This window comes from Nestor notabilis, unplaced genomic scaffold (genome assembly GCF_000696875.1).
Source record: "Nestor notabilis isolate BGI_N333 unplaced genomic scaffold, ASM69687v1 scaffold12561, whole genome shotgun sequence".
Classification (NCBI taxonomy): domain Eukaryota; kingdom Metazoa; phylum Chordata; class Aves; order Psittaciformes; family Psittacidae; genus Nestor; species Nestor notabilis.
Genome location: NW_009915199.1, coordinates 1 through 26,733, shown reverse-complemented (window position 1 = coordinate 26,733; position 26,733 = coordinate 1). Strand labels below are relative to the sequence as shown.

At 41.2% G+C, this 26,733-nt stretch overlaps 1 protein-coding gene across 1 annotated transcript; it reads right to left on the bottom strand.

Moving 5' to 3' along the window:
• Window positions 1-1,948: 1,948 nt before the first annotated feature.
• On the bottom strand, window positions 1,949-23,354 carry NOP58 (NOP58 ribonucleoprotein). Its single transcript, XM_010024014.1, has 14 exons — window positions 23,272-23,354; window positions 21,505-21,557; window positions 19,440-19,564; window positions 18,273-18,409; window positions 17,029-17,093; window positions 15,658-15,792; window positions 14,975-15,120; window positions 13,891-14,017; window positions 13,069-13,232; window positions 12,218-12,352; window positions 10,917-10,978; window positions 8,263-8,396; window positions 3,031-3,152; window positions 1,949-2,294 (listed from the first exon to the last, which is right to left on the bottom strand). The coding sequence occupies exons 4-14, from the start codon at window positions 18,374-18,376 to the stop codon at window positions 2,238-2,240; spliced, it is 1,251 nt and encodes a 416-aa protein (XP_010022316.1). The 5' UTR covers window positions 18,377-18,409; window positions 19,440-19,564; window positions 21,505-21,557; window positions 23,272-23,354; the 3' UTR covers window positions 1,949-2,237.
• Window positions 23,355-26,733: the final 3,379 nt, after the last annotated feature.

Sequence of the window (26,733 nt, the reverse complement as noted above, 5' to 3'; positions counted from 1 at the left end):
ATGCAACTTATTGTTTTGAAGATGAGGAGTTTAACAGTTCAAACCAGAACCTGGAGTACTTATTTCCTTACCTGCTTAAAAGAAGTGGTGGCAGGTTAATTGCATGGTCTATCCAGAACTGAAAAACTTAAAAACTTGCTTCCCTTTCTCTACTCAGTATTTCTGTGTCACACATATTGTGGGTTTTTTCTTCAAAGGAGTTTCATTCAGCAAAATCCAAGACCTACAGCATTCCAGAAATTTTAAAAGAGAATAAAGTAGAAGTTCTAGTTAATTTTATATTGAAATCAACACTCCCAACTCTAGAGCAGGGGGAGAGGCAAAGACATGCTGCTTCATGACCAAGCTCCAATAGGCTGTCTTGCGAGATGGAAACTGGCGTGCACTGGACATTGGCTTGCAATCATAAACCACTAAAATGTGCTATGTAGGAGTTGAATCTCATTCCTGTTATCAAAGGAATAAGTAAAAAGACAGAAAAAAGTTGCTGTGCAAAAATAATTTGCCTCCATTTTGATCCCACTGATTAGACATACTAAGCAACTAATGCTCACACAAATTTTATGATTAGGGTAAATTATATAGGGCATTTTCTGAGCAGCACATCCATATTTTATCTGATACTTTTGAGGAAGTAACTACATTAACAGTTCAGAGGAAACTGAACTTTCATGTCTATAAGGACTTCTGCTTGAAAATGCATTTACAATAAAAAACTAGAGGCATTAATAGCCAAGTCTTCCATTTCATTATGAATAATTTTTAATACCTTTGCTGTCTGCTTAAACATTTCAGCTTAAATTCATCTCACTTGTCTAGCAAAAAGCAGGTAAACTGGAAAGGTGTCAGTAATCCCAGGCAATCCAGAGCTCTGCATAATGAACCACCAGTGATCGCAGACAGTGCAACAGAAGGATCCATAGGTAGCACTTAGGACAAGAGATGGTTGCAATACAGCAGCACAGTCCCAATAAGCTGTTTCATGATACTCCTTGACCAACCTCTCAATTACAGCAGTTAAACTCACTGTGACCTCCCTGAGGGAAAAAAAAACCAAACAAAAAGCCATGCAGTTCATGTTCTTGATACTGGTAGAACTGCATTAATAAACATGTTACCAGTTTTGTTAGGGATTTGATATATCCACTTATGCTAACAGGTAAGTAAGCCACGGAGCTGGTCAATAAACTGTATTCCACAGAAAAGCACCAGCTACAATGGCTGCAGCGTTACCAAATGCTATCCAGCTAAGGACAGTGCTAGTTTGTTCAGGTAACAGTTTACTACCACACCTAGAAAAACAATTCTTTTATGCATTAATAAAGTGAGTGATAAGCATAGTCAAACAAAAATTGTTTCCTTTTCCACAATAAAGCTTGAAGCGTTTTAGTGTCTTCACTAAAGACACTCATCCTACTTCATATGCATGTGTATCCCCTACAGAGAATGGCAGAGGTGGCAAATGAAATAAACACAGTTGTCTTCTCATCTTCATTAGCAGATAGTTACAGAATTCATTCTGCCCTGGGCATTTTTAATTATTTTTTAATCAAGTGACAAAAGTTGCCACTATCACCACAGAAGGAATTCGTAAGCCAACTGGTGCTAGTTCTAAACACGCATCCGAATCTTGTCAGTCACTACAGCAAAACCAAATTCTGTTTGAAAAATTATTATAAAAACCTTTCTCAAGAGAACTACAGTGCAGACTCGGTAATGCAGCTCAGCTGTTCAGATGCACTGATATTTGTAGATGATGCAGAGATACTCTGCATTTTATGCAGAACTTAAGAATATTCCAACCTTTGAATTCTTTAGAGAATGCTAAAGACAACAGAACATTTACACACTTAAGATTTTTCTTTGCTTAATATTAACTTAAAACAATAAATCTTAGAAATAGTCCTGACAGTGGTTAGAAAACCAGCAAACAAAACAGAGGCATGAAATCTCCATAAAAATGTTTTTATTCCTTATCAGTGGAGACTGCATATGAAAAGAGGACCTACTGTGAGCTTTTCAACAAAGGAAACTGCAAAATAAAACCAGCGATCCTCCTAAGTAGCAGATACACCAGGGTGTCCTGTTCCAGGGCAGAAGACAGCTATCCCAAATCCACCTCACTGCCCTCTTGCAACACAGCAAAGTTAGAGTTTTCAGCAAGAGGCTAAAAAAATTGTCACAAAATGCTACTCTGAATCAGCTGTCCAAGGGCCAATGCTCCTCCCTTTTCCTTGTCAGTCTTCATCCTCGTCTTTCATTTTCTTCTTTTTCTTCTTCTTTTTCTCTGTATTCTGCAAACAAACAAATGTTGCTATGAACAAAGCATAATGGAAAAGCAAAGCAACACATGTAGCTAGGCAACAGTGCTCACACTCAAAGCATCACAGTAGCTGCCGTGCTCAGCAAAGCACGACCCCTTCCTCTACTGCTAAACGCACTCGATGTTTACGGCACAGCGGGGCCAGTGGTCAAGGGCAAGCTGTGCTCTCTGCTACACTGCTGGCAGCTCAGCACTGCAGCCAGGCAGCATAGCTGTGCTAAACAATGGGGAGAAAAATCAAACCCCATGATAAGAACAGGGTATCGAAACCGACCAACTACTTTGGTTTGGCCCCATCCACTCTGCTGTTGCTAGAAGCCATCAAATGATACTTCATCAATTCATCAAGTGCAGCCTCTGCTCCCTGCAAGTCCTAAACACTAGACAGATGCCTCTGGATTGGCACCAGGGGACACCCTCCCGAGGAGAAAAAAATCATACAAAGAGAGAAGACTAAAGCTGGGGACGAGCAAAGGAAAGGAGGGGAAACAAGGAGGCATTAGTCACAAATTTCCCAGACCTTATTTCATAATGCATGTCTTCTGGATGTTACAATGATGGATATCATGAAATAGTTACTAGATTAAAACTGTCCTTGCATACCATGGGTTATACAAGTAAGAACATTTCCCCTCCCTTCCCCCCCATATGTTTTGGAGAGAATCCATTCCCATAAAGAATCAGGTAGCTGTGCAATTCTGCCTTACCTCAACCGTGGGGCTGGTGGGGTGTTCCTCATTCAGTACCTCCTCCTCTTCAGCTTGCTTCTCCTTATCCTTTTTCTTTTTCTTCTTTTTAACAGGTTCACCATCTTCTACAGTTCTCTCTTCTGTACCACAGAAAGTAGAAAATTTAAAGGCAGGTTGTCAGTTATTAAAAGTGTAAAAGGCAAAAGGAAAAGGTTTCTGTGAGATGTGAGAGGATGCAGCAATGATAGAAAGAAGGCAAAACACTGAATACCACTCTGCCTCATCTTTACATCTCTATAGAACTGCTTTCCCTCCACACTGACCTTTCCTGCATGACCACTCCCTGCTATAATCAAAATACACAACTACCTAATAAGACACAAGTGACAATGTTCAGACAGCACTGTTCACGTCTCCCAGTACAAACACCGCTCCTATCTGCTGCTCTCAAAGTTTAAAGCAAGCTTGAGTGTTTTCATTTGTCTGTCAAATTACATTTAGCACTCTATCTGAAAAGAGATTGTCCACAGTTTGGCAAGTATTTTCACCAGCATCACAACAGCAGTGGAAGGACTCAAAAACCCATCCTAGAAATACATTCAGCCAGCAGTAGCTTGTTTGCAACTTATTTCCCTATCTTGATGTTGGAAATTTGCTAAGCAGCAGAGCATTTTTCTTTACTGTTAAGGCTGGCAAACACAAAGATCTCTTAATGCTGAGCTAACATAAAGCATTTAATGCAAAAGCAGAAACTCTTTCCTGTCCTGGAAGACAGGAATTGAACTATTTATATAAGCTGAGAGAAACATTAACCCAAGGAAAGATTTACTAATGCACTCTTATTTTTCAGAACTATTGGTCACCAGCTGGGCTATCTAATTACAGTGCTAAAGGCACTATGATTTACCACTCATTTTCTAGAATACACACCAGTGTCTTAGGAATCTCTAGGTAAAGAAACCAAGCAGAAATTATTACCAAGCTGACAGCCTATGCAGTAGCCAGGCTGTTACTGGAGCATACCCAAGTTAAATTTATTTGCACAGCTGAGTCAGTGCTGGATACCAAGTTTCTCAGTATGTCGTACTCATGAGTAAGTTCATGAGGTAGCATCCAGTGTCCTCCAGTAGCTACAAAACCAAGATGCTGCAACCAGTGGTGTTTGTGGTGTGTACTCCAGAAGTAATTTTCACACTGTACTCCCCCCAAAAAACTGACTCAATTTAATTCTGAAGCACACTCACTCACTGCTTACAAAAAGAACACAAACAAAACCAGTGCAATTATATAACCCCCAAAACACACAACCTCCTAACATCCTGATTGTACTTTGTCACAAGTGGAGTTCCTTGAGGCAGCAGCAGGATTGTATGAGTCAAAAAAAATACACTTCCATCTTTGCCTCTAACATAATCTTCAGACAAAAAAAAATTTCTAGACATGTCTACAGGAAGATAGAGCCAGCTAACACACGCAGCTTTCTGACATTAAAAAACCATGCCAGAAGCAAAACAGCAAAGGATTCCAGATAAAGGAACTGGCAAATCTAATCTAAGTGGATTCTGCCATACACATCATTCACAGTGAACAGTGTGCAAGCAAAGGCATTCAAAACACGTGTAAAAGAAGGTACCCTCACGTCCCTATGTATGACACAGGGAAATAAAAAGTAGCTGAAAAATAAGCATAAACTACATTGAAGCCATACAATACCACAGGAGCCCACGCATCATATTTTGCTATGCAACACATTGTCACTCAGCTGGATTGGTAAGCTGAGCATTTTCAAGCAAAGTGCTGGGTGGTAACCTTGGAAAAATAACTTCTTGTTATAACTCTACATGTCATCAAGTCTGACACACCAGGCAGTGGAACCTGTCACAATTTACAACTGCAGATGATGCACTGTGCACTCATAGGCACTGTCACTTCTCACAGCTAGCAGCAGATGCCTTCCTGTAGATTTCAGTTGCTGCTTTCCAGCAAAGCTCATCACAAGGCTTCACATATTTGTACCTAGGCAGAATGAGGATGAAGGCTCCAGGGGTGCTGGTCTTCTCCCCCTGGGTGCAAAACTTCTAAGTCACTCAAGCCCAGTGGGGTTTCTTTGTGATACACAGCAGCTGACAAGAAAGCCAACAGCTCTCGCTATCACACACCGAGGCACAGAAAACAATACCAAGAGGAGCAGTTTGAGTGATGGCCTTGTGCAGTGCTGGAGATCACCAGTGGGTTCCACTCACCCATTTCCTACCAGTTTTCTGTAAACTCTTCCACACTAGCCTGATGTACCCTCCCCTCCTCTGGATGATGCTCTGCACGTACAGAATCACGCCGCATTGCTTGTCAATAAAGATGCCATGTCACGATGTTGCTGTCATTCTGTCATTTAAGGCTTTGTGTCTTGCAGGGTTCACTCTGTTCATTCAAGATGATATCTCTCTTTTCAAGAAAGACCTTCCCACATGACTAGCTGCTACTATATCCTGATGCTTAAATGCAAGCTGAACGCTTCACTGGGGGCACTGGCTAGCCCTGTTGGTGGCATGTATTCTGTATAACCACATTCAGCTTCAAAGACCACAGTCACAAAAATACCTGTCCCGTTTCCCTTCCCCCACCATTACAACAGGTTTTAACAGACAACTCCTTAAGTGGATTACAACTTGTTTCAGGCACTATCCTTCCACTGGGTTTCTTTTTAGGTGTAAAAAGCTAAAGTGATTTGAAGTCATGCCTCACGCCCCTGCCGCCAGTCTCTATCCAAAGTACTGCCATACATGTACCCCAAAGGAGAAAGAAAATGCTACACATCTCATCCTACAGTAGCATTCACATTTAAGGATAGCACAGTTCAAAATATTATCCCCTTTACAACAAATATTAAAGCAATAGTTTGATAAATCACTTTTCAGTGGCAGTTTCCCAGCTTACTCCTGCCCCTTAACTTCCCTTCTTGTAATACAAAATGGATCAAAATTGATCTGGCTGAAGAATTCCCTTTTTTTCCTCTTCTTCTTTCTGCTTTTCCACAATCCCCATTTATCATGCAGCTGCACAAACAGGACGGGGAAGGAGAGAGCAGAGACTTCTTTCACAACACTGTGTCTGGATGTGTAACCTCTGACCAGGGAAAAGCTTAATAGAGCACTGCATCAAGAAGTATAGAGCCAAGAACACCAGAAATTAAAGGCTCATGCATATTCAAGTGACATACAACATAAATCTTAATGCTGGGACTTCCTCTGCACTCTTCTGTGTGTTACTGAACCACTCAAAGTTTTCAGACCACCACCACAGCCCCTCCAGCAGTCATACAAACTATACTAGAAAAGAGCAACGTCATGGTCTGTACAGCAGGTGAAATCCATGTGCTTTGCTGGGTGGCCAAATACAGGAATTTGCAAACATCGGGGCAGTGCTATTTTACGGGGTAAAGGAGGACAGGCTGAAGGGATTAGCTCTGCATACAGGTGATACGAGATAAATAAGGTCTCCGAAAACACTTCTTCCATAGTCTGAAGCAACTGGCAGTTAGTCCTAATGCCCAAGTACCCAAACAAAATGACTCAGTTGATATGAACAGCATCTACTGCTCAAACAACTTTTGGTACCTCAGGATACCTGCTAAGCTCCACCTAACCCCTAAAGCAGGAGGCATCAACATTCAATAAAACAAGGAAAGCAAGCACAAGCTGGTTGAAAAGCAGATCTATAAACACAGATATCCTCATCACTCTGTAAGAGATAGGATGGAAATCAGTGTAATATTTCACCTGTGAGGAGCTCATGCCTGCGAGATGTCAACACACTTGCTTTGATAATGCAATGGAAGCCCAAGGGGACAATTTTGAGACTATAGTAAGGGAAATTAGTTCAAAAGATTACCAAAAGCAGTGACTTTTAGAACACCCACATTCTCCAAAAAGCAAACAGACAAAGTTCAAGCCTCAAGTACTCATATGTCCCTGTCTCATTATGACAAGTACAAGAAAACAAGCAGGGACACAGATCTCAGCTTTATAGCACAAAGGATTTTCCCTCCAGTTTAATTCTCAGCTGAATTTATGTTCCTACAAGTTACTCCATTATGTATACAGACACCATGGAACCAGTGTTTGGAAAGATCACACCTCAGCATCAGCTGAGCATGAAGAGGTACAGTATCAGCATAACTACACTTTGATGTAGGTTAGATATAAGGAAGAAGTTCTTTACAGTGAGGGTGCTGAGGCACTGGAATGGGTTGCCCAAGGAAGTTGTGAATGCTCCAACCCTGGTGGTGTTCAAGGACAGGTTGGACGGAGCCCTGGGTGACATGGTTTAGTGAGACATGTCCCTGCCCATGGCAGGGGGTTGGAACTAAATGATCTTAAGGTCCCTTCCAACCCAAACCATTCTATGATTCTGTGATACTCTAGAACACAGCAGCACAGTGAAGGGCAGACAAGGGAGACTCCAATAGCCCCCTACTTGCTGCAGACATAGTAGTTGGGAGTTGCTCACACCCAGATCTGGCTCAGGGTCTCACAGAAGTGACTTAAAGTCATCTCCCACCTCCCCCAAGTTACACAGTGTACTCCACTATCATAGAAAGTATTAGGCCAGCCAATTAGAGATGCTGAGCACACTCTGGAGAGAACAGGGAGAATGTTCCTTAAAATGAGCTGTAGTATAAAACCAGATTATTTTGAAGTTACAGTCCAGAATCTTTCTTCACACAGTAACTTACCACAGAAAGAAGTAACAACTGTGGCCATAGTTCAGTTTTAGCTGTCCAGAGAATAACAATTGTTCATGTATTATGTAAATTCAGACTGAAATTTCCAAGTGTCATTTCACATCAAATTCTGACATTCAATGTTTGTATGTTGAAACATGCCAGAAAACACTTCTATACAGAATGAAACAGTATTCTTTAAAGAAAATTGGTCAAGTTCTGCTTTTACAGAGAAGTGTTTTATGAATTCAAGATATTAAGGCCCTCTAAAAATGAACCTACTGTGCAAGAAATTCTGCAAGAATGAGTTAAGTTTTGTTTTTAAATGTTCTTACATGCTTATACAGTTTAAAAACATATTTTAAGTAAATTGACTGCAGTAAGGTATCAGTCCACAAAGGATTATCTTTCTTTTTTTAATACACTCATACCAAAGGAGAATAACCAAATACTGTGGCTGGCTGTAAATGTTAAGCTCCACTGCACGATATACACAGCAATATACCCGCAGCACAGATGCAGGAACTAACCTTTCATATCTGCTTTGAACTTCTTTGCTTTCACAGCAACCTCTGTGTCCTGTTCTTCCACCTCCTGAATTTTGCGTTTCTTTGAAACAGCAGGAAGTGTAGAGTCACCAGATGGGTCAAATACTTTTACTTCGCTGTAATGAGTAAACAAGTCAGTTTAAGTAACAAAAAGAAGAGCTAGACCCCGGGTGAGATCCTGCAGTTGAACATACACTTTCCAACGCAACCTCCCAAGAATACTATCAAATCAATCTTGCTCAGCTAACAAAAAGCATCTACAGGTAGTGTTTCTTCAATGCATCAACGGTTCATCAGTAATCATTACTAGAGGAGATACCCCATGAAGTACAACTGTCTCATCTGAAAAGAAGATACCTGTTAAGTATGTGTTTGGTTCTGGTTTGTATCTGTTCAAGATTCTACAGAGCACTTAGATTACTGATCAGATTGATCTCTGCTGCTGAAAGCCTTTCTAACATAGCTGCATTGTCACAAGCACATAGGTCCCCCCACAATTCTTTAAGTCCATATAAGAGTACCATAAGAGTAATATACATACAGGATTAGAAGCAGCTCTACTTATGCTTTTTCTGCACTGAATCTCCACCATTACATTCACAGGGCACAATGCAGGGTGATGCTATGGCTCATGTCTCTATTGCTTTTATCACCGACTTTATAGGACATTCAAACATATAATCTGTGTCTGAAACTGCCACTTCTCAAATACTGCATGCTCCCTCGTTCAGTCACAAGTCCTCTACAGGCTGCAAAGAATCAGCCACCCTGAAAGTCAGTGCTCTTTAACTGGATCTTCTCAGGGGCAACAACCATTTAACAGCTATGAAGCAATTTTTTTCTCATTCAGAACAGAATTCCTATTGAAAGAAAAAGGAAATGTAATCAGTAAGCCTGAACTATTCCCTCCCTAGTCACATACCAAGCATCTAAACTTCTCCAAAGTATTATTCTGAAGTAGCTACACTGCACCGGTTACAAAAGCAACTGAGGCTAGTGACCAGACTGGGAAGCATGCAGTGATGCTAGCAGACATTACCATCAATTCATCCTCTAAGCATCAGAAACTATTCTTATGGGTATTAACACTGCACATGGCTTTACAGATATTGATTACACAGCTATTTGCAAACAGTCTCTGCTTCAGATTAAGCCAGGTAAGAGCCCACTGGCTTCCTTGTCATTGTCAAAATACTGCCGCTAATAAATAATTGAATAAATGAAACCACAGTGAATAAATATGCCAAAGATGGGTAAAATGCTCTTTCTCACATCTTTTTGGAAAGCATACTGAAGTGTTTCACTTGAAGCTCATTTCTAAAAACTACCTGGCAATTAACTTCTGAAATACTACTTTCAGTAGCTAATTCATACAGGATCCATAGTTTCAAACAAAACCAAGACATTCTTGCCTTTCTCTTTAAACTACTTTAGCTCTTCAAACCATCTCCATAATGTAGCAGTACTGCCATTTTTGTACTACAAGGACAATCTGACAGGGACTGAGTTAGCTTCCCTTTTAGGCAGTCCGATTAAGACAAACAGCCAGGAACTATCTTCAGTCTCACCCCAAGCCTAGACACGTTTGCAAGGCACTTCTAACAGTAAAAAACATGTCCTGGCAGGAATTCACGACTCCTCATTTCAAGAGGCCAAAACCAGCATGTATGTTGTCTCCTCAACACCCTCCTCCCTAAGCTACTGCCTCTTTACATGCCCTGATGCTTCATTTACTGACACTGTCTTTTCAAAAGCTGCTGCAGAAATCACAGTCATCACTACTTTGAAATGCCTAGCATATGGAAACTAAAGTTACAGCTAGGCTTGAGAAAGACGTCTGGGGACTGCAGAGGGGTACAACAGTGCTACTTTTTCAGAACTAGCACCCAGTCCTGGTCTTGGCAAGCACTTCCCCTCTCTACACCAAAAGTTTAGCAAAATAAGCACGACAAGTTAAGCAAGAAGCCCGAAACCAGATGAAGCAAAAACCCCAGATGTCACAGCTCAGACTAATAATACCCTGTTCAAACCCTTAGATGTTCAGCTGTTCCAGTTGCAATTCACAGTGTCACTCTGGGCACCAGAAACTGCTCTAACAGTGTCCAGGGTATGGACCCTATTGATTGCTCAAGATACTCATTACATATGAGACCTAAATAAGATGGTTTATTATTTTATAATAAACCAAATATTTTATTATTTTTCTTTTTAAGAATAAGATGACTCGGCAAGTCTCTAGGACAGCTTCCATTTCAAAAATTAATTCAAACTCTGATTTTCTCAAATTTAATTTATTCAGATTTGCATTAAATAAAGCTACTACATATTAACTCCCCAAACTATTTGGCTTTTTGGGCTGATCCTGACAGCATCTAAACATACTTGTTATCTGATGATGTCAGTAATTTACTAGTAGAAAATCAGAACTGTTTCTCCAGTTCACCGGCTTTACCACAATTGTGAATATGGGAAAATGGAAATCCCCATTAGCAACAGGACTTGTCATCAGTGTTTAAGAGCACAGAAAACGCTTTCTGAATCTTAAGTCGACACAGCCCACAACCTAAAAGCTTCTCAGAAATAAAAACATGGAGAGTTATTTATACACAACCAAGCTGAAAGGAAAAACTATTCACCTCTTGTTCTGATACTTGTCTGTCCTGGCCAAGGCTTTTCCAGTGCCACTTATTCTTCTTATCTACAAGAAAAATTTAGAAGTGAAAAACAAATTACTCATAATGAAAACAATTCCCAACACAAATTCTACAGCTCTTGAAAGGAATTAAAAAAATCAAAGATAGACATTAGTCAGGCTCTTGTGTACCTGTATGAGTCTTATACCTGGGAGCAGAATAGAGACAGGGAGGTAACCGGGTGAGAAAGGCATGTGCCTTTCTAATACTGCTCTTCAAGAGCCCAATTCAATTAAAGGGCATCTAGTACTGGATCAAACATACCACAGCCACATGACATACAACATCACACCTCTAAAATCCCAAGATGAGCTTGAATTCGTGCACACTTTCTTTTTATGCAAGGATAACTGCATGTCAGGGCAGGTATCACCCTATGTCTGGCATAAAGCCAACCTTAAAACCACAATACAAGCCCAAACTGGATTTGAATTAAACTTGTACTTGTCAGGTGATCAGTTTGTGTTTTGGTATTAACATGTCTCCTTGACTGTTTCGATGGGAAGTATCATCTCACAAGAAATGTTCAAGGAGAAGCAGGCAGGTTTTTCTGGATTCTTCTGGTTTTTGTTCTAGTGATGCCAGTACTACAGCACTAGTATCAGATCTTCTAGCTTGGAAGGCTGAACCCAGGCATCGTTTACAAGATCACATGCAGCAGGCATGCCACCTAAAAGAGGAAAGTGAACCCTATGTTCTCCCAGCATGCTGTGCCAATGGCAAGAGATGAACAGCAGGTGTGCAAACAGGATATGCATTAGGTTATGGGAGGGCAATGCAGCAATTTGCAGGATTACATCTTGCCTTAGTCTTAAGGAGCTAAGCATCACCAGCATTTAGACTTTAGGGAACTATGGTGGAAAACGTGAGGTGGTAGAAAACCCAAATGTGCTTTCTTCTAGGGTGAAGAGAAAGAAGCTGTGAAGTAATAAACATATCTACATATGTTTAATATGATATAATAGAAGGTAAAGGTATGATCTTACTCATCTTGTTCAGAAGCAAGATTTTTCAATATAATGTAAATGAAAACAGACATGTAAACAAGAAAAACTGATATACAAATAAATGGATGCAGCTGGTTTACAAACCCTACTGCTCCAGCTAAGGTTGGGAGAAACTATAGCATAAGAGTGACACAAGATTACACAACTGAGTGAAAGGAAAAGATTCAGAAAGCAGCACATTGGGAAAATCATACCATACAAGAATGTCAGCTTCATGCAGCCCTCTGCTTGACTTACCCCTCTCTCTTCCAAAAGCCTCATCCTCGTCTCTACTTTTAGTCTGTTCTCAGCTCCCATTTCAGCACTGGTATTTTCTCCCAAGGCATCATAACGAATAGTCAAGGCAGTCTTAGCTGCCAGCATTCGAGAAATCTGGAAAAGCCAAAAAGAAAATTAAATGCTAAGACCAAACATAAGGCAATGATTCACTCTGATCTGGAAACCATACCCACAAAAGAAAGAACAAAGTAACCATTTACTAGCAGTGTTTAGTCTAAAAAAACAATTAGTACATCATTCTTTCAACACTGAAATGCTGTTAATGTAATACCTTATTTTCTTGATAAATAGAGGGAAACATCTGAGACAGCAAGTTAGTTGTACATATCCCACTTTACCCCAACCTTTAGATCAGGTTAGTTTGAGGTGTAACTTCCAGCTGGCTAACTTACTCCACAATTCAAACACATACTCATCCACCTGCATTGTAAGAGCCTAAGCCTTAAAAACAAGCCACAAAAGTCACTAGCTTTAACACAAGTCTGATGTTCAAGCAAGACTAAAGCCCGCGGCAGCTTAGCTGACAATTCTGTAAAAGAAATTAGTAACATACCCCTTGAGAAAGCCAGTGTTATATCATAACTCTGGAATGCATCTGTTATTACTCAGATGGACAGTCCCATTCGCTCTTTTGTACAGGAACGAATGACATCCAGACATTTGTGGGACAGTGGTATTTTCCACATAATCATGAGGCAACACAGTAAAGCAAGCCACGGAAAGAGGTTCAGTCTAAAGTTCAATCCATCTCATCGATAAATATTCATGCTCTGAAAAAAGCCAAGCTGATAAACAATTCTGCAACTCACCTTTCCTTTGTTTTTGATATTGGTTTGTCCCACTAGGGAAGCATGATAGATAAGGCCAAATTTAGGTGTGTCCCGTTTAGTCTTCAGTGCTCTGAAGAGTGCCTTCTCAGCACCCAGTAACTGAACTGTTGAAGCTGGATGTTTTGCCAGATTCAAGAGGGAACCTAGAAGGAGACAACACAGCAATAGTAATTTGTCAGAGGAGCAGCTAGAGAAGCAGGAGACTAGATTCCTGCACAATTCAAAAGCAGGAAGCTCAGAGTCATCTATTTCTATAAAAGCTGCTTCACATTCATTTCCTGAAGGACATGTAAAAGCCATTTCAGTCTTTCATGCTTTAACTAACTGTCTTGGTTTGATATCAGCAACAGGAAAGAAGGCTGACTCAATAAAACATATTCCACTGGAGTAGTGCCTGACAGTCTAGCAGCAAGAACATATCATCACAGAACTGCAGCATAGATAACTGAAATAAGGTTGCTACCTGAAGCCAGTCTGACTATAGAAGTTCAATGACAGTTTGTCAGCATTTTACCTCAGAAGTGACTGGACTATCAGCAGGAGGCTCAGTAAGTGTCTCAGAAGAGGTAGTGACTTAAGTTGCCCTCATATTCCAAAAAGAATTCAGGCCAACTAAGAACATTGTCATCACAGACTACTACCGAGCTCATGCTGGTATTCTCAGATTCCTCAAGAGCTATCTTCCCCTCTTTACCATAAGACTGCATAATGCTTTTAGCTGACCAGCTCCTTGATGAAAACCCCTGATGAAGTCATCTAAGCTTTATTTAATGTTTTCATTAAGTGATCAGTGTAACCCACCTGCATGAGCAATGAGTCTTGCTCCAACCAGCTCGCCTACCATCACGGTGAGATTAGGAGCAATGGCCATCATCCTGTTCTTCAGGTAGTCATACAGCTGTGTCCGATACTCAGAGATTTCAATCACCTGGCACAGACCGAGTTTGGTTACAGGAATCAGTATTAGCTGACCAACAAATATTAGGAGCTAAATATATTGAAATGAGGAAGTGCTAGGAATTCCAGCAGAGGAGACTGACAAAATGCAAACAGCCAACCAAGAGACAAAGTTATAGAAAGCTTTATATAGGGCATACTCCCAAAGCAGAGTTCCATCCACAGAGTATACTGTATCTGTATTGCTTATTCCCTTATGCAACTTATTTTCTCAGCAAAGCTCCTGATAAAGGAGTTGACAACATGCCAAAGACAGCGAAGCAGGACAAAAATACTTAGTAAGGACATTTTCTTTAGGACAAAACCCTGGAACATTCAGTTTTCACATAAATCTTTGCCACCATTCTCTTGAAATGGGATAAATGCTCTTTACTCGTTCCATACAAATACACACAATTAGAATGCAAGTAAAAGAAAAAAGCAGCCTGGTCTAGACCAAGAACAGGAACTCCTAACCCTGCCACTCCCTGGTAAAGTCACAAAGGGATCCGACTGGCACAACTAAAGTCCAAGGGAGTTCACACAGAATCCAGATGAAAGCAGGATAGGGCTCCTAATACTTCTTGGGGCCTCAGTGCTCCACTTTTAACCCAAGGTTTATCACCTGGCTTCAAAAGTGACAGATTAAAGAGAGGCTATGCAGTACCATTATCTCAATGACTTAAAAGCACAATGATGACACAATTTCCCCCAAAAGCAAGACTGCCACTTTCAGAAGACTTTGTACAGACATCAACGGTGCGAGATGGCTCAGATGAGGTAGTGACTGTGCACCCTCATGTCTGTACATCAGGAAAGCAACAATATAGGAATCATCACTGCCATCACAAGTGTGTTAATAATGCCCTGGGAAAATCTCTGCTTGGTAGAAGAGGCTCTGATCTAGCTGAAGAGGAGTTCCTATTGCGATTCACCCATTTGTACGTACCTGATCACAGAGATGGATTATATTGTTTATATCTTCTTCTGATACTTCTGTCCCCATGGAAATCTCAGCGGCAGCCTTCACATCCTCTTCGATCTCCTCTGGTAGGATGTCAGAAACATCAGAGGAGGCAAAATTGCTTCTGTCTCCTGTGGGGGACAGATGAAAGCATGTTAGTGCTGGGGGCAATACAAACTAGTAAGAAAAAAAACACAAACAGATGAAGATAAAAGGCCAAAATAAAAACAGTGAATCAAGTCTGCCACCATCCTATTCCAAACTCCCAAAATACATGTCAGTGTTCTGTCTTTATGTTTATACTAGATGAGAAGGCTTGGAAATACTAAATTTGAAGCTAGAAAAAAGAGCCCTTACTCTGTAACACTGCACTCCACCTTTTCGGTAGCTGCTTGCTGCAAAATTTTCAGTCACAAGTTTACAAAGGAAGAACTCCAGGAAGAGAACAGTCATTTACCACTACCCAAATCTATGTAATTCTTCCTACAATTGAAGAGAAAGCTCCCTTAAAACCATAGGACTCTCTCTGGACTGCAAACTTCATTATTAAAGAAATACAGGGTCATGACCAGCTGGATGAATGAGTTGCTGGTCTATAAATCGATGCCATTAATGCATTGCATACTAACATGCAACATTGTCCAGGCTCATGCCTCCTTATTACTCACCAACTTTCCGCACACATTTACAATACGTTAGGTTATCTGTGATGATTTTGCCCAGTTCAGGGAAGTGCCAACCATACCATTCCCTACAGCGCATGATGTAGTTATTCAGTTCCTTGTCCAAGTCATCAAGAAGTGCTAAGAGAAAGAAAAATGTACTTTTCTGTTCTAAAAAGGTCATCTAAAAATGGAAAACTCTCAAATCAACAAAATTAAATAGCATAAAGGGAGATAAACTGAACTACTTTATCCCATAAAGACTGCAGTAGATGAGAAGTCTTTTTATGAGAACTGCATAATCCCAGGCACAATATTAAGCATTCTCATGAGAGTGGACTGTTTCATCACTGGGACTGCCTTGGACAGACTCCTTTAACAGCTGCAAAGCACATTCCCCTGGAAGGGAATCAGCCAGTTATTCTTCCTCTCATTCAGCCAAAGAGCTACACACAACACTGATGTAGAACTTAGCCATCTCATAAACTACAGAAAAATGCTTTAGTGTTCAAAACCTGATATTGCATTCAATAACTTGATCTAAAAGATTGTATTAAGCCCTTTAGTTACCTTTATAATACAAATATACCCAACACAAATCCAACAGGCTCGCTTTTTACCAGATACAACCAATTTGCAACATAAGAGTCCAACACCCACAGCATATATTGCCATAGAGCCCTGAGGCTAAAATATTTCCCTCTAACGCAATACCACCATTCCCATCTGTTGTCTCAGTGGTAGTGACGAAGGAACTGAATTAAATCATTAATTTCAGCTTAACTGTGTTCCATCATTGACTACAGTCTGGGAATTAATATTCCAAACAAGGATTCCTCACCATTGCTTCACAGCAAGCATGCCAATTACGATGTAGGTATCTCCAAGGAAAAATGAGGAATAAGCTTTCTTAGTCGCATTTACAATTTCAGTCTGTTTTCCATTAAGAAAGTAAGGAGATGGAATGCAGCATTACGCACTGTGGGTATTACATACCTAACATAAGAGCCTATTTATACATTCCCCTCTATGCAAGATACCACCAAAATGAAAGGTCAGAAAATCCTGTACTGTGGGGCCATTCTGCCAACACTACTCAGAAGGGAGGCATGTTGGGAAGTGAAGCCCTCAGAGGACTAAACTAACACTACCTGTATTTCAGCTGATCTCTATGCTATGAATAAGTGGTTGCTAGTTTACTATATCACCCTAAAAATCTTTCTGCTTGTAGAAAAACCTATTAAGAAAACACATCAATGCCCAGTTTACTAAAACATGCTAGAAGGAAACTGATAGCAATGCTTTTCTGTAACCAATGTAAGAAGTCAGCGATACAAAGCCAAATCCATAAATAATTCAAGCTCTAAATATACTTACAAATTGCCTGGATAATCATGGTATCTACTTTGTCTGGGCTGAATTTCAACTTGTATCTGGAAAGGCTGAGGAGACAGAAATAAAGTTTCATCAGCATCCTGACATCCTGCTGCAGAGCATGTCCCACCTGTTCCTATTTTACACGAATATAGCTGCTCATACTTCCATTCATAGCAGCTCAGTCGTATGCCACTGACTGCTCCCAACTGCGGCCAGAAGCCACACTGCCACAAGTTTCACAACAGCTCCAACATGTGTATATGCACATATCCAATGACCAGGGTGAAAGGGAAAGTTAAGGCTCTCTGTACCACGTGCAGCAGGCTGAACATGAGTGCTGTGGCAGGAAATTGGCTGTTGGCTTCTTTCTGCATGGTTCCCCACAAAAAATATTTGTCAACAGTACTTCCAGTTCTGCAGCGGCTGGAGGCAATCCACAAAACTGTACCTACCCAGAACCAAATATCAAATACACTAATGTGAAGCAAAGAATAAACTTCCTGGAACAGATTCTCACTGTCTGAGAAAGCCCATTACCATCTGTCTTTAATGTACATTTAAGATTTCTCAGTATGCTACAGTAAAAGACATTTGATTTCAATGAGGATTTGCATCTTCAAAGTCCTTTTTCAATATTAATGCCCATCTTCAAAGCAAACGCATTTTTAAGGAATTACCTATAGCAAAGTAGTTCTACAACTTGTCAATGGCTCATGGACAGGACAAGCTCAGGTCACAATATGGATTAATGCTCATGAATGAATGCTTGGCCCCACGCTGATCCAACAACTTTGTATTTAACTACTGCTCCACCAAACCAAAGCAGACATAGCAAGGTGGGAAGATAAACTCTGCCTTTAACATTTACATTATGTATTTGATGGGTATTTATTCTGGCATAAATCAGCAAATCATGGTCTTCACCTTGTCTCTTGATGGCAATGGAGTTTTAAATGACCCATCTGACTGCTACAGAGCCATTTCAGGTCAAATCCTGAAGTACCTAACATGGAAAGGAAACCTATCAATTCCAATTTAGGGTGAAAATTAAGCCTTTCCCTAAAGGGTGGGTGAAGAATGGAGAACCCCTCCTTTATAAAACAAAACTTCAGATACAAACGTGTACATACTTAAGAGTATGAGACCACGTCACATACCCAGAGACACTTCAAGCAATACAGCATAGCCAAGGTCACAGAAGCAGGGCAGGCATGGAGCAAAATAGAGCTGTTCTAGAAACTCACCTGTGTGCCAGGCCAAGACACATAGCTGCCATCTCTCGAGAAGGGAGGCCCGTAATAAGCCCTTCAATCTGTGAGCGAATTCCTCTCATCAGCTCTGTAACCATTGGGCTGTGTATACAACTCAAATTCAACTTGTCCTGCAGGATGGAAATCAATGATTCAAAGTCGGGCACAACAGTGAAATTCCTCTAAAGCCCTTCTTCCAGAAGCCTTATGTCATTATACCTGCTTTTCCCACCTCAATCCAGTGATCACACAACAGTTTGTCATCTTTGATGCTCAAGGTAGCGATACCTCCAGTTTCGCACAGAGTAACAATTCCAGTTTGAAGAAGAGATTTATAAACATGTTCTATCTCTATGTAAACTGGAACTGAAGTCAGTTCCAGATTATGCAGTTTCCTAGAAACAGTTTGGCCACAGAGAGACAATTCAGAGGTACGGGGTTGGGGGTTTTGGGTCTTTTTCAGAGAACAAAATTGAATAATTAGCTCAGAGTCCTTGGTAATATTCACTTTGACACTAAATCCTCCTCATTTTGCAGCCTACACCACTCTCCTAAGACAGCATGAGAAGGTTGCCAGAATAAAAATCACTGGAAAAGGGAGCAGCCAGACATGAGATGGGAACCTGGTATTTGACACCTAGGAGACATTGGAGAAAGCAGTCCACCTCTACTGTACTTCTTCCTTCCTCTGGTAGGCAAAGACTGAAGGATGTGCACAACTGCTTGTAGACTGAGGAAGGCAGAACAATGTGTACTCCCTCCCAACAAGACAGTAAGTCATCACCCCACTACTGCTGCCTCTGTTAGTGATGAATAAGCATGTCTGCCTGGCTGGTTTTTCGTTTGGTTCCTCTCTCCCTCTTCTTCTGGATGGGACCACTAGGGAAATTAATTTTTTAATCTGCTGGGTTTCTAAACAATATTTAAGAGAAATCAAGCAAACCTGAACACCTCAGTGCACTTTTACTGTATCATTCACCTGTGTACTCAAGATGACATCACAGTATACACTCAGTACATATTTGACCGTAAGAATTAGATATCTTCCACAAACACAGCACTGGCAGCGTAACCCATTACTAACAATTGCAGAATCTCTGGAACCCAACTAAGATTTCAGTAGCATGAGACGCAAGAAAGAATGGCAAAATTGGTTATCACCTTTATGACACCTCCAAGTTTGGCATCTGCTACAGCCAACTGTTCATGGGCATCTTTTGCCACTATCTTCTTGAGAATTTTCTTCAAGTTCTTGCTGAGCTTGCCTTCTACAAGAGCTGTGGATGCTGTGTAAAACAAAAAGACCAAAGATGCAGTTTCTATCCCCTCCTAAACCTGTAAAAATAGTACTCCTAACTTGGTATTTTTATTTTAACTGCCCACAGTAGCTCTAGTCTGAGCTGCAATACTACTTCAACATGCAGTGGCTAAAACTGAAATAGAAGAAAGTTGTATACTTGCTCCTTTGGAGGCCCAAATCAAAAATCCTTCTCCCAGTTGCCTCTTCTTTCTCCATGTGGTTTCAGTTCTATTTCTGCCAATTTTGTTTAAGAATCTCTACTAACAGTATGCCATATGCTTTAGATATATGTTTAACATTTTGGAAGGCAAGCTTATATGGGAACATTTTATGTATCATTTAATTAACCAACCATTTCCCAGGTCCCTTAGTCAGCAACCATGATATCCTAAATTGAGGAATTGCTTATGTGCATCTGATGATGACAATAACGTACCATCTAAGGCCCAGCAAAGAATGATGCCAAACATACTGACTGGGCAGTCAGTCAGACACTCACCCTTTTAATAGAGCATGTAGAGTGAAGAATTTTAAAAGGACATTCTTCATTCTCAAGTATTAATAGATCTGTAAAAGCTTTACAATTCCACACAATGTATTTTAAGCAGGCACTTAAACTCTCTTTGTGGGTCAGCTCTGTGCTCCACTGAACTTCTGTGATGGATTGCAACATCTTCATCACAGAGCAGAGGCCAGAGATTTTTTATTTCCAGAACCTTAATGAAATGTAAGGTTAAACTCTAAGTGCTGTGCCGAGTTCCCTTTCAATCTTCCTACAACGAAGGTAAGTTTCCACCTTTCAAGCTGGCCAGTAGCTCCTAACCCACTTAAGACAACCGCATACACAGTCATCCCTTCAAAATAAATGTGACGCAGGTAGTCTGTATAATCTTTCCCATTTCACAGATATACAAACCTGAAGCAAAGTAGTAGTCGCATTTGTTGGGGGTTTTGTTCATTTGGTTTTATTTCTATTTATTTATGGGGGGGGGAGGATTTTTATTTTTGCTTGGGTGTGGGTTTGGTGGTTTTTTGTGCTAGTTGTTTGGTTGGGTTGTTTTGGGTGTGTGTGTGTTTTGTTTTGTTTTAAAATCAGCTGAACTATATACGATCTGAATCCAAACCTATGCAAAAGCAACATAATCCAAAAAATATGCCATTCCAAGAACAGAAACACACAGCAGCTTCAATCTCAGTTGTTTCACTTGCATCTTATGTATGATGGTACTGTCTCCAGACTATGAAGAACATGAAGATCCATTCTTCAGTCGTAAACGTGACCTGGAACATCCACCTACTACTGTCATACAGCCCATTCAGCAGTAATAGTCACACCATTTCTGAATTACTAGCTAGAACTTTCATACTTTCTGTTCAAGCTACTCCGCAGCATTAAGTATTTAAGGATTGAATTATAGTAAAAATTACTGATTTTAAGGCTGTTTTGTTTAAACTTCTGAATTTCTTTTAAGTGTAATACAGGCGTTTTTTAGGCTGAAAAACACAGGCATAATATGTATCTATAAATCAAGGGCAGTTGGAACAATATATATACTCTGATATGCATCTGTTGTCTCAGTGGTAGTGACGAAATGTTGACTCAAATCAGTTATATTCAGTTTCAACAAGAATCCATCATTGACAACAGGCTATATATATCAGTCAAAACCTTCTACGTGGTGATTAGTGAGCTGCTCAGGAAATAAACATGATAGGAAAATCTAAGACCTCATTACATCCCTACTGCACTACAGACTAGATGGATGACCTCGTAAAACAACAAAACCAGTTGACTTAAAAACCTGTAATTCAAAATTAAGCAAAGAAGCAGAGCAGAGACGGAGGTAAGTAATGAGTGAACTAATGCATGACAGGGATTATTTCTTCTTTTTATTTTTTTTTTAAAGAATGGTGTTACTCACTTACCAGCAAGTGCTTCTGTCGTGTCCTGAAATTTTTCAAAGTGTTTCAGCTTGACTCTACAGAGGAAAAATACAAGTATGTGAACATATATACATAAACTGAATGCTAGAACCATTTTACTTTTCTTCTGACTCTGATATTATAGTTCCTCTCTTCTCCCTAAGAACTCAAGAGAGCAGAGATCGATAACCTCTTCCTCAAAAAGACGGAAGAGCATGAAACCTGCTGATTAAGTTTGAGTCTAATGTGAGTTTTTAGCTGGGTCTCACAAATTCTATTTAGGGAAAGGAAAAAGAAAAAAAAAAAAGAAAATTCTGATATAATACTTCTAGGACCAACATAATCAGAAACCCTAGTCTTCTATCTGCTTCGTAGTTCGTATTTAAAGACAGACATCATCCATTTAAATTTCAACACTGCACCCTGATTAACTAGGTGTCACTGCTGATTGACTGATGATAGCATCTTCCCACTCATCTTCAAAAGGAAACCTTCTGCCTCTGTGCAATGCATAGCCTGCACAGCTCAGATTTAACATGCATCTTCAAAGACTTTAAAACTGAACTGATGAATCCTCAAATACTCCCCTATAATTAGATGTTAGAACACAAGTTCTGAGATGAACTTAAAACAAACAACAAAAATTCTTCCATGCCCAAGCTGCTGACCAGAGCCAAAAATTATACGGACAGTGTTTTAACTCCACTGTGTCAGATATTTGCACCCAGCTTCCCTCTCCTCCTCACATAGTCTGTGGCATTGATACCTAGAATTACAGTTAAGAAGCTATCTCAATCCAGTAAATTCCTTGTCAGGGACAGGCATTTGACTAATCCAGTTCTGATTAACCACTGCTCTTTGTGAGTCAAGTATCTGCAAAAGAAGCAAGGTCAAAGATAAAGCTAAACACTTGAGTTAAGCATTCACAGAGCCCAACAGAAGCTCCAGGATTACAAAGAGCCTTTTCAGAAAGGCAGGAGAAAAATTAATTACTTCAATCAGAGTAGAGATCCATTAAGAGCCACATCCTGTCTAGCAAGTGGCCAAGATGATGTTTCCAAGACAAGATTAGCAACACTACAAACAGGTACATGTGGGATATTCTGGCTTCTCCTCTAAATACTGTCAAGAGAACAGGATAAATCCAAACCAAAAGGCATAGCTTGTTCAAAGGTATCCATTATAACCAAAGCTGGTTAGAAATCTTCCAACAAAAACACCCCAGACAGACTTGGAAAGAATCCACAGTAGTCCCCAGATTTAGGATAATTTGCTAGAAAGGCCAAGTTAGCCAGTGGACACTGCAATCCCTGTGCAGCTACACAGTGGTTCGAACACTCACTGACGGCACAGGCACAGCTCTAACTCTCAACTCTCAGTGATTCACATGCTATTGGTTTCAAATGGATTAAACTTCTTTTTAAGAACTTCCTGTGAGCATAAAAGCCTGTCATTTCAGCCAGTTCCAGCATTACAAGCTTGGATGTTCTTGTCAAAGCATCCAAATCCCCTGAAAATATTGTTCCATTTTTTGCTTCAAGGACACATGGTAATGACTTCTGCAGCTTCATGACACCACAATGAAAAAAAATTATTTCCTTCACTTTGATATTTTAAGTTTCTCTGAGCATTATCATTGTTCACAGCTTTTAGGTTTAACAATACTGAAAAATAAAATCAGTACTCCTTCTTGAACCTCAAACATGCATAACTACAGACATCCATGTCCTTCCAAAAGCCAGGCTGCTATTCCCACATAAAGCTGCTTACATTTTGTTTGCTTTTTCAGGAGTTTCAAATTCTTTCCATAAGCTGTCAACTTCTTGAAGCTTTTTCTCATTCAGAACCTGTAGAAGAAAAAAAAAAAATTTATATATATATATTTAAAGCACTTCTAATCAGCCTTCAGCCCTGCATTCTAGCAGAAAAGACCTGGTTTAGAGTGTATCAAACCACAGTAAGATAATACTGAACAAGTTGTCAAACTCGGTTTTGGTGATCTCTAGTTTCATTATTCTCCCACAGCAGCTTTATCCTACTAATATACACACAGTATTACAGTGGTTTTACTTTCAACTGAATTGCAAAAGTTGCTCAATAATGGCTGGGTCCTTCCAAACCTGCACATTCAGACAAAACCCTCTCTCCTTGTTTATCAAAACTGGGCTTGCTTCACCTCCTCTAAAGGACTCATTCACAACCCCAGTGACCCAAAACCAATCCTGCCACTGCTCTGGGAAAACACAAACATGTCTGGGACACCTAATAAGAAAGAGTGATCCCACAGGTTATTTTCATTAATCTGAGCTAACCCAAGGAAGAAAGAGAACATCTCTATAAAGACTTCTCACCACAACTCGCTCATCAACTGAGCCAAGAATTATCTAAGAGGCAGCAATGGCTTAATCCCATTTCTGTACCCAAGGGATCCCCCTCTGTTTTTAAACAGCACAAGATCAACAACTACACCCCTAGAGCCTACATACACTTAAAAAACCCCGCAGAGTGTACTGCAAATTCCTAGAAAAGTGCTCAGGGGGACAGTACAGTCGAGATCTTTATAACAGCGTTTTCTTTACACCTCACTCAAAAACCTTGTGGTTTTGTCCACACGATGCAGATGCAACACAATTGCCATTTGACTCAGTGCAGTGCAGAAATCATTCTTGGGACTGTGAGATTTCTCCCTCCCTTGCAGATTTTTGAATTCCGGTCAAAGGAGGTTGTTTCTTTTAAACTCAATCAGTAGCTGAGCAAATAAACATTGTAACTCATTTCCCACAGGACTCTGAGAAACATAAAAACCTTGGGGCAACTCTTCCTTTCCTCAGCCTGCTGATTCTTTCCTCCAATTCATCTTTTGTAGCCCAAGGCTTACAGAATTTTCAGCCTCCATTCACAGACACGGTGCATAGAGTAAAATAAAGGCACAGAAGATGCTAAATCAAGGTTAGTATATAGAAATTCCACCCTCTGGGTATTCTGTGTCCTGAAAGATTGCAAGATTCATTGGAAAAACTCTTCCAAGATCTAGAACATAGCTATGCCCCATTTGCCCTTACTATTTAGGCTGTTTGCTCCTCTGTTGGGAGCAACACTTACGAAGGGAATACCCGAGACCTACACAGCTTGCAGAGGACAACAGTTCTTGAGCACAAAGGCATAAAGGCAGATGTTGTGATGGCAGTGGACATCTGTAGGCACTGCTGAAAAGGAAAGCAGGTGACCATGACTGTCTCCCAAAATTCAGAAGCACAAATTCTGTCCAACCCTCATCTAAAAACCAACCAACCCTCTTTGCCCCCAAAAGAACCAGCAGGGATAATCTGCAGAGATTGCTTTAAAAAGCAGGGGGGGGGAAGCTAAACTCTGCAGGGAATATTTTGATACAGAATGAACATGCAAATGCAACAATGACACGAGTTTGCAGCTGAACAGCTACTACATCTAGGAAAGGAAAGCTATGTGACTGAAAGCCTTGCCCAGCAGATGTGCACTGTGGCTTGCCACATCTGGCTTCAGCAGCTGCAGATGGAATCAGCATGGAAAAAACAAAGTTTGTCGCAAAACATAGTTTAATAACATACTACTTCTGCTCCGTTCCAGCAGACGGCTTTCACCTCTCTCCCATTCCAGCCCAGACTCCATTTGCAGTCAGCCCGCTCTCTTGCCCAGGGTGTAGGTGTTTAGAGCCTGCCTCTAATTGCCACATCTGGCTTCAGCAGCTGCAGATGGAATCAGCATGGAAAAAACAAAGTTTGTCGCAAAACATAGTTTAATAACATACTACTTCTGCTCCGTTCCAGCAGACGGCTTTCACCTCTCTCCCATTCCAGCCCAGACTCCATTTGCAGTCAGCCCGCTCTCTTGCCCAGGGTGTAGGTGTTTAGAGCCTGCCTCTAACGCTGGCCCTCTAGCCGCTCTGCGCACACATCACAGCCAGACCCACGCCCCAGCCCGCGGCACCTGCAGTGGAGTGTGGCAGCACTGCTGCAGCCACACTGCTTCACCCCTCTCCTCTTACCTTTGCTTTCCGACTACCCTGCTGTCAGAACGCAAAATACGGGTTATTTTCAGCCCCTCCTGGCTCCTCCAAAAGGCCTTGGCTCACTGCAGAGCTTTCAGCTTATTCAAGAGGGGGCTTCTTTGTTTGTTGGTTTTGTGTTTGGGGGTATTTTTAGTGACTTGCAAGATGCAGGATATTAGCCAGTGTGAACATCCAGTGACAAAATCTTTAGGGACACTATTGTATGTGTTAGCTCCTCAGGTATTGCACAGGAGGAGGGGACAGAACAAAAGCTATCTGCTTTTAGAACCATTTCTGTCTTCTCCCTGCCCGAGTTGCACTGACGCACTCCAATGAGGAGGAAAAGTTTCAGGGCAGATGAAGTAAATATAGTGCTCTGTAGAGCACCCAGGGAGTTCTGCAGCAGGCTAGGGCAAAAGAAATCAGTGCCTCACTCTCTTTGCACCTGCAGTTATATTCACACAAACTAAACCCAGAAAAAAACCACTAAGCTGGTGGGGAGAAATACAAGTGTTTTGATGAGACTCTACAAACAAGTTGGTGAAACTGTATAAGCATCAACACTCAAAGCAAGAAAGAGAGGAGGCAAGAGGGGCGCCCCGCCCCCCAGCCACTCTAGTTTAGACTTGTTCAACCTTGAGCCACCTCACCAAGAGGCCGTCAGAGACCCGTGAAGTGAGTCCATTCCCATTCCTCCCGGCTGGGCGAGGGAAGTCACACCACACGCCATACCTGCACACGCACTCGGACAGGCGACGAGACCTGCTTTTGGAAACGTACTCAGGCCGAGACAATCTGCACACTCGTTTGGAAACGCGCCGCCTGTCTCCCATGCGCCCTTTCCTGCATCCCATAGCTTTTGCTAGAACAACACCCATTCAGACACAGCTAGGGAGAGACAGTGCTGCACGCATGCCCAAACAGGGATACGGCCAGACTCCAAAAGGGGCACGATTGCATACCCTCCTCCCCAACCCACCCCTGCGGGTGGAAGGCAACGAGCGCCCTGCCATGGGTGATGCTTGGCAGAACCACCGAGAGCAAGGCAGCAAACCCTCTTTCTTCCCTTCCTCCGACTCCTGCCCGGCCCCAGAGGTAGCACCCGAGGCCTCCGCGCGGGAAAACTCCCTGAGGAGCGGCCCGGCAGTGGGACACTGCCCCCGACCGCGCTTCCCCCGCAAGTCCCGCACACTTCCCCCTACACC